The sequence below is a fragment of the Diplotaxodon limnothrissa genome, linkage group LG15 (assembly GCF_057381915.1).
Source record: "Diplotaxodon limnothrissa isolate DT_005_m linkage group LG15, D_limnothrissa_male_GT1.1, whole genome shotgun sequence".
Taxonomy (NCBI): Eukaryota; Metazoa; Chordata; class Actinopteri; order Cichliformes; family Cichlidae; genus Diplotaxodon; species Diplotaxodon limnothrissa.
This window is the reverse complement of record NC_140610.1, coordinates 37,895,474-37,904,346: the sequence shown is the minus strand read 5'-3', so window position 1 is coordinate 37,904,346 and position 8,873 is coordinate 37,895,474. Positions and strand designations below refer to the sequence as shown.

Genomic DNA, 8,873 nt, shown 5'->3' with positions numbered 1-8,873 from the left:
CACAAGATCACAGTTGTGATAGATGTGGCAATCCCAGCGGACAGCAACATCTGAAAGAAGGAGCACAGGAAAACAAAGTGGTCCCAGTGGTAATGGGAACATTAGGAGCCATAACCACCAAACTGATAGATTCCAGCAGATTCCAGGCACAACATCAGAGGTCTGTTTCCTGCAGACTGCCATCCTAAGAACAGCGCAAAAACCTCAAAGCTACTGACAGCTACTTCCATAAATCATTCTCTCGTGTTTTGTTTACCTCAGTGAAGTTCTGTTTGTGAGTTGTTGCTCTGTACTTTGAGTCCTGCTGTATTTTTAGAACAAATGACTGTTTACATTACATCTTCGATACAGAAAACAGTAGCAGGTAGGGGAGAGAGGTGTGTATGTGGGTGTCTGTGTCTGGCAGTGAGTGGTGGAGGGGGTCATTTCCTGCTTATGAATAGCAAATGTGTGTTGATTATAATTTAATGATGTTAGTGTGTGTTGCTGTACATTTCCAAGGCTATTGTTATTTGATCAGAACACTTGTACACGCAGGAATACACTCATTCATGAACACAACGCGCACACAAACATGCACTCCCTCATAAAACTCACACGCAAGCTGAGACCATACAAGGTGTCAGCCCTACAAATGAAAACACGCATGCAAAAAATATGACACACAAGTGAAAGACAGACTGCATGAAGTTTTTAATTCTTTGGCACTTTTAATTACCATGCATGCATGCAAAATATCATTTTTACAGCCTGCAGTGTTGCTGCTCAAATTGTCACTGTGTGTGCTTGTGTCTGTGCCAATCAGATAAATCCAAACTTGGAACCATAACATGGGAGGTGAATAGTCCAGAGTTTGATTTGTACTTTTGTACATCATTTAATGTGTCATTTTATAACCTCAGACTGTAAACTGTAAAGTCTCAGTGTCAATAAAGTACTACTACTTACGTATCTATCTATCTAATTAAGTTCACAGTTTCTGTGACTGTTATGATCGAACATTATTTTCTTCATGCTTCATCTTCAAAGTTTGGACCTACTCTTTTTCCTCCCTTACTTCCTTTGTGTCTCTACGTTTCTTATTAGCTTTCACCATCACTCACTGGCTGGGCCTCTCTCTCTCTCTCTCTCTCTCTCCCTCTAAATAAGTTAATCATTCCAGTAGAGCTATCTTGCCACAGGTCTTATCAGTCTCTGTGTCATTTTATAACCTACCCTGCTCCCCCCTCACCCTTCAGCCCCTACTTGTCCTCTCTTGCTTGTCAACCTCTGACTCCACCCACCACTGCCCTCAAGTAACACAGTTTCAGCCAATCCCAACTCAGTACTGAGTGTGTATTGCTGATTGGTGGACCCCCATCACCACCACCACCCAGGATCCTGACAAACCTAAGAACCTAAACCTGGCCACCAACTCACTGTCTAAAATTAAAAACAAAACAAATAAAAAGACATGTTTGTGTTTGTCTGTGTGTGGATACAGAGATTACTTTGCAGGGTAACTACTTTCATTTCAAAGCTAAAGTTCTCAGTTTTATATTTTTTATATTTTTGTGTATTTGAATATATCACATCTCACTTGTTTTCCAAAGACGACTCCAGATCACTGTGTAAGGAAAACATTTCAGTTGGAAGTATAATAGAAACTTACTGTATGCCTGTGTTTATGTGTGTATGTGAGCACACATACTGTAGAGAACCTGTGAACACATGAAGTACAAGTGAACAGTGTACTGATGAAGTAGGAGCATCAGTCTGTTTACAGATTAACATTGCAGGTACAGAAAAACAAGTCCCCATAGCTTTTATTTTAGTGTGATGACTTCATTAAAGTTTATTGTAAAATTTAAGTTTGCGTTAGGATAATGATAACAACTACAAAAATACATTACATAGAGCATCCTCACAAAGACAGGACAACTCACTTATGAGAGCATTTTGGGAGAAACGGGCAATGCTCCAAAGAGGACCTGATCAGTACATATGAGCCTGTTTTGTGTGTGTGTGTGTGTGTGTGTGTGTGTGTGTGTGTGTGTGTGTGTGTGTGTGTGTGTGTGTGTGTGTGTGTGTGTGTGTGTGTGTATGCGGCGACACAGGTGATATATACATATATATATATACATATATATATAATGGCAAAATGGTTGTCTATAAATCACCCAGACTTTAGCTACTCAACTCTGTAAAAAAAAAAGAAGACTACAACAGCTGTGGCTGCGCTCTGACTGTGTTTCTGGCTTTACTGTGAAATCTATTTAATTGAATTTCTAAGTATTTTACTTGGAAATTGTTGTTCCAAGTAAAATATGTTATTAGTTATATATTTATATATTAAAACAAGACGAATAATTGTCATCAGGGGGACCTCACCTTTCTGTGCTCCTTGCATTTTATGATAATGAGCAGGGGTTTTGCCCTATATTGCTATAAAAAATATTTTTCTTTCAGAGATGACAAAGTCTTAACATTACCATTAGCTGTGGGTACTGAAACGTGTGTGTGTGTGTGTGTGTGTGTGTGTGTGTGTGTGTGTGTGTGTGTGTGTGCGTGCGTGTGCGTGTGCGTGTGTGTGTGTGTGTGTGTGTGTGTGTGTGTGCCCTCTGTAACCCTTTTATGTTCGTCAGATTTGTCTGGTGATTTTCCGTGTCTCCCTCACTCATAAAAACACACCGCCGCCATTTCCACACAAACACTTTTGGCTTCATGAATGTTTTGAAGTGACGGTATTCTGCCATTCAATGATGTGGATCACTTTTATGTCAATTTTCCTCATGACTAAATTACCCACAGCAGTGATTAGGAAAGCCCCAAACAGATTTTGGAGTAGTATATACGCACCTGCGGGAAGTAAAGGTTTTGTGGCGATCCTTTATAACGGTGCTTTAAAACAATAACGTTTTCCGAGTTTAGTAACTCACTAAAAGACATGCGCAGACAACAGGAATCCAGATCGTTTCCTTAACGCGAAAGAAAATAGTTTAGACTTCTACCTGATTCAAAAGTTGGATATTTCTCTGTGGTCTGCGAACTAAAATAAGTTACACAAGCTTTTTGTGATTGTGGTCGTGGGGCATTACGGGGATGCTGTAGTGTCATTCTTTTTTGCATGAATTTAATTTGAAAGGCAGTGACGTCAGATCACTAATTGATCCCCGCTCAGCCAATTACTGTTAATGATTCAGAAGCAAAGGTATAATTTATTGCATAAAGGGGGCGATTTGATTAGACAGTGAGGTCATTTCAAGCCTGAGGCCGGTGATGCTCGAGTTTTCCATGAAATTTATATGGCCTTATGGAGAATTTACAATGTCCTCACCTGTATTTTAAGATGGAGTGGTCACACACGCACACACGGGCGCAGACACACAGAGAGAAGAAAGAAAAGCAGAAGGAAAGAGTATAATTTTGTCACAATAGTTCATCTTTTAAAGTTTGTATATATATGAAAAAATTACTTAGCATATAGGAACGCTCGCTCTCACGCTCCCTGTGCGTGCGTGTGCTAAAGCGCTCTGATCCACATACCTTGCGCTTTGTATTTGCATTCCGTGCGCCCAGACGCAGTCGGTGATCTCACTACAGTTGCATCACTTCTCTTGATTTCCTTGTTCTCCCTCCGCTTTTAAAGTCCGTCATTAACGGGATTAAATAGATGAGATTTTGGAGAGATGGACCTGGAGAGTTTGAGGCGATGTTTCCCGGTCTTCTTTCCTGATTGGATCGGAGGAAGATGATGTCAGACGACCGCATGCGTCTCGGATTGGAGAGAGCGGAGTAAACAAAGCCGCGAGGAGGAGGAGGAGAGGTCTCCACATCTCCAGACAGTCCGACCGACTCACCGAATCCGACTTTACGCACAGGAGAGGGCGGCCCCGGCGGCTCGTGCTTGTCTGCTCAAGGCTGAAAGTTACACTGACAGTCTCACATTAATGGCTGACGCGCTTTAAAGACTTTGGAAAAGATAAAGGGAAACTTACCATCGCATTCTAATCCGGACCTTGTGCTGTTTTCTTAAGTGCAGAGTGATTCCCTAACTCTTCGCGAAAGTGCTTCTTACTTAGTTTAGAAGGAATCACTCCGTTTTCTCCTGCGTTATTTCTGAGATTTTTCCTTTCTTTTTTGCGTAAATGCGTTTTAATATTTTTTTTAAATCAGTGTAGCTAAGTCAAAGCAGCGTTACACACAGGCTATGCAAGCCTGTTGTTTAGAAAAAAGTCTTAATCTGGCTTTATCGTTGGAGCATTGCCTGATAATTGGAAGTGAAAGAGAGTTATAAAGTAAGAAATAGGACGGTAGAAGTCGCTCGGGACAGTCTTTCGGGGGGTGTTTGTGCGAACGCCTGTCTCTGACGTCCAGGTGTCCCGCCGTGCGGTGCGGAGTCTCTATCTCAGGCCGGCAGTGCTGTCATGCTGCCCAAATTCGAGACTGAATCCCTGGGACTCTCTCGATCGTATGGCGAACAGGGGCACATGCCAAGGAACATGCAGGGTAAGAACTGTCATTCATTTGAATCTCGGTAGTCTGCCCGAAGCTTCCACTTCGCTGTCTTCGTGGAGCGTTTTCCGGCTGAGAGTGTACTCACTAAAATGTACATGCTTGTATTCGTTACCTTTTTTTTCTTATAATGAGGAACAGTTACCGATCTGTCATACGCCAATACACGAACGCGTTGATTCCACGAACTTAGCAGGTAATTACTAGGGGGGTTTATTATTATTATTATTATTCAACATGATCTCCAAAAGGCTTCGATAATGTTCTTCCACTTCAACTTGGAAGCACTTTTTTTTAAAGTTTGGCCCGCGGTCAAACAGGTACCTACCTGTCATTCACGCTTAGAGCGAGCGGCAGCAGCGCGTAAAAAGCAAGAAACAGAGCAGAGGTATTCTGTCAATGTAACTTTTTCTTGTTTGTTTCTTTTTTTTTTATTTCTCTGATTTTAGAATGAAACAGATGACTTTCTCTTAGCAGAATAAGAAATATCTCAAACCTGCTCGTGGTTTTGTTTCTAAAGAAAACTGCTGTGGAAGAGTTGTTGATGTCGAAGCAAAACTGGAGTGTCTGATTAAGATTAAAATATTTGACTAAGGACAGCAAACTTTTACCCAAGAAGAAAATAATTATGAGCTAGTTTATTGATTTTACAAACGGTAAAGAAGAGCTTGGTATTGTGTGCCAACACGTAGTTTCGCAATAGCTTTCTCTCGTAGTACAGCCAAGTTGATTCTACTCTCAAATGAAATACAGCTGCAAAATAAAGTTAAACTAAATCACTACGTTTTAGATGTTGCTTTAATGCTGTAGTGTGAAATCTTTTTTGTAAGCTTTAAACTGTTGTTGTTGGAGGTTTTTATCTCACATTCGAGGAGAACTGCGTAAGGCCTTCAGATGTTCGAAATCGGTGTCATTTAAAAAAAAAAAGAAGAGCAAATTTTAGGACCCCTGCATTTTTTTTCAGAATGAGCATAATTATTTAAATTCCCAGTGGCATGCCGTAAAAATCTATTTTCTTGATCTTCACAGTAGGCTGCACATTAAGCAGCTACATTTTTGAAGAAATTCTGACCTCAATGGCAAGTTAAACTCATATAACCCTGATCATTTCCAGCATGTCTTTCCACGGCAGTATAACCGGACAATCAATTAGCCCGCTCTCGGTTTATAAGACATTGATAACGTATTCTCACTTTAAACAAGGAGTGGCTTGTTTGCCAGCCCTTTTACCTTTTTTCTTATTTTACCCCAACTGTTTTTTTTTTACAGGCAGCTAAAACAAGGAAGCTCCGACTGAAATGAATTTCTTTTAGAATCACGAGGTTTTTTGTTTTGTTTTGTTTTTTTGACAATTGGAGGACGTTGGGTTTTTTGTTTTGTCTTTTGTTATTTTATGAGCAAGTGGACAGTAAATGATTGACGGTCGGGCCGATGTGTTTCTGGAGGTAATCTGCGCAGACGTTGTATGCATTCACCTGCGTCTGTCGTTATACAACGAGGTGCTGAAATATATTCAATTTGTCTGTGCATAAAAAACACTATTTGGACTATAATTACAGGCATAACGTCGCGTCATGTGCTGTTAGAGCTCCTTAAAAGGCGAAATTCACTGTACAAAATAATGGAAACACCATAGCAATGACAATTGAAAGAAAGAAAATATTTGGATAGGATCCTGTAAAATAAATATTCATTATTGTCGGCCTCAGGACGGACACCCCTCGGATATCTTAATTTATTATTTCCTTTCCACTGCGTCATCACTTCAGAACTGCAACCAGGGCTCGGATAGTGTTTATTTTCTTTTTGAAAAGGCGTCCAAAATGCACCTGCGGTACGTCGTAAGAACAGGCCTTTAAAATCGTGTCCTTCTTGCGCTTTAACGCAGAAGAAAGTTCGAAAATCGAGCTTGCTTTGAGTTTCTGTGGAAGGAAATAAAAGAAAAGGGAAAAAACGGAGCTTGGTGGAACTTGTTGCTTCAGCTGGGATACGCTGATCCCAGCAGGGCAACGCGCTAACAAACTAGAAATCATGTCTAATTAATAGGTCTCGGAGAGAGCAGATGAGTGGATTTTGAAGTCGAGCAGTACTAATAGCCCATGTAAAGACATTGGAAGGCGTAGTTGACAAAATATTTCCACTTTTACAGCCATATCCACTGTGGTTTCCTTTTTGATCCTGCCTGCTTTTTATGATTAGTGCCATAAAGACTTTTGTAACTGTTGTAAAAGTCAGCATGCCCGTTTGCTTGTAGCGCTGTCACACACAGAGACTTATGCAGGTGGGTATTTCTAACAGGGCAAAGAGGGCTAGACACCTCAGAAATAGTCGTACTTGTATGTAGACTATTAAGACCTAAATATATAAAAAAAAAAGAGGGGGGGGGGGGGGGGGGAGAGAGAAAAGGAGGAAAATCTGCAAGGAAGGTGAGGGAATTTTTATGCTTTTCCTCCTTTATTTAAAATTACATAATTAGTTATTTCCAGCGTTTGTCATTATTTTCTCTTCAGTATAAATAATGGCTAAAACTCGGTAACCAGGAAAATTATGAATTGAGAACTTTTAAAATGCAGCGCACAGCTCCACATAAAATGTGTGTACCAATATAAAGCAAATAAAATTAAATGGCCTGTAGTACTGTGGCTGATTCTTAAATAGAGAAAAATAATGTTGGTTCAAGTTGGGTTTGGATGGGGGGGGTTTCTCCCTCGCCTGCAGAGATAAGGGCTTCTCTGTGTCTTCATTTGTCTGTGGGCGGTAACATTTTCTCCTCCAATCCTTAAGTCTAATATCTCTCGATTTCCCCCAGCGATTTCACGACTCGGATACATATTGCATATGTATGAGGCTCACTTTCATGAGCTTCTTTTTATTATCATTATTATTATTTTGGCTCCTGTCTGAGACGGATGTAGAAGAGCAGAGGAAGAGGGAGTAATAAATGATCGCGTCCTCTCAGCTCTATCCAAAAGCTACTATTCGTCGTTTTTTGCTCCTCAAATTTAACCTTAAAAAAAGTCTTCTAGAACTTTGAAAAATCTCATTAATTTGCCCCGCGCGATTCCGCACCCTCTTTCATCCATCGGCTTTTTTGAAAAAGAGATTCCCCGGCACTGAAATAGACTTCTCTCTGTGTATGTGTCTCCGTGTGTCCTCCTCCAGCCCCTCAGTTAAAAATGATGGACTACTCATATGACGAAGACCTGGACGAGATGTGTCCCGTGTGCGGAGACAAGGTTTCAGGGTATCACTACGGACTTTTGACCTGCGAAAGCTGCAAGGTTGGTGCCCCCAATTCCCTAAATAGAAAACAAATGCTGCACGATTTAAGCAAGAAGTTGCCTATTAACATAAAGTGTGCATGGTACTGTGTGCCTGTGGTGACCTCTGATTAACTGCTTCGATGTATAAAATATTCAAGTGCACTCTTGTCTATCGTTGTGCAGTGTCATGCAATTATATGTGTCCAGTTATTTGTATTAGCCTCTGAAGTCCCTGTAGGGCATCAACATGTGTCACTATGAGGCTTACACAGACTAAACTGTGGTCTTCATGAGTTTAATGCGCTCTCTGATATTATACTTCCTCTTGTGTCAGCCATTTTCCTAAATACTATGGGCTACCCACTGTGAAGAAAACTGCTTATCTGGATGGTGTCATTTCTGTCCTTCTCTCTCTTTTTTTGCATGCCAAGCATTTAAGCAGATTTTTTTTAAAGAATGATTTGCAACAAGTGTAATATTAGAGCAACATTTCAGCTCCTCACCATTAACACTGCAGGAAAACCAACAGTAAAGAGGCCAGGGGTCAAATATTGTTGTGACAGTTGATCTAACAAACTCTTCCTGTGAGTGTCAGAGGATTTTTGTAAAGTGTGGAACGGCTTGGAAAAGACACTGGAGTTCAAAAGCAGGCAAAGAGTGTTTGCAAATTATTATGTTGTTTTTTGTTTTTTTGCAACCACCAACCACAGGAGGTGTGCGTGTGTGTGGTGGGGGGGCTTTAACCCACGAAGGAAAGCGTACAATAGAGTTTCTGTTTGCACAGGCTTGCACCCTGCTGTCTAAAACTCTCATCACAAGTTCATTAAGACCTCAACAGCACGACGTTTCCATGTGCAGGCTAATAATGAAGCCACGCAAATCAAACTGTTAAAGCTTAATTTGAGATCTATCAACAACCTATTTGTCTCCTTCTGCATCTTTCCACTGTTCCCCTCAGCAGAGCAAACAGGCATTTCCCAAGTTTTTCCCCCTCAACTAGTAAAGCTGTCAGCACAAAATTAAGCTAAGACAAATGTCTCTGTGTTAACACTATTCAGTGTAAAATTGCAGCTCCTCAGTAATGATGTGCTAGTGCACATTTCTTGCCTATGTGGT

At 40.7% G+C, this 8,873-nt stretch overlaps 1 protein-coding gene across 1 annotated transcript in view; it reads left to right on the top strand.

Annotated features, from left to right (window-relative positions):
- Window positions 1-3,564: 3,564 nt before the first annotated feature.
- The window catches only part of nr5a2 (nuclear receptor subfamily 5, group A, member 2), a 69,321-nt gene continuing 64,012 nt past the window's right edge, over window positions 3,565-8,873 (top strand). The window contains exons 1-2 of the mRNA XM_085372045.1: window positions 3,565-4,488; window positions 7,657-7,775. Of these exons, the coding sequence (XP_085228171.1) occupies window positions 4,407-4,488; window positions 7,657-7,775 (201 nt within the window). The 5' untranslated portion in view covers window positions 3,565-4,406. The remainder of the gene's footprint in view (window positions 4,489-7,656; window positions 7,776-8,873) is intronic.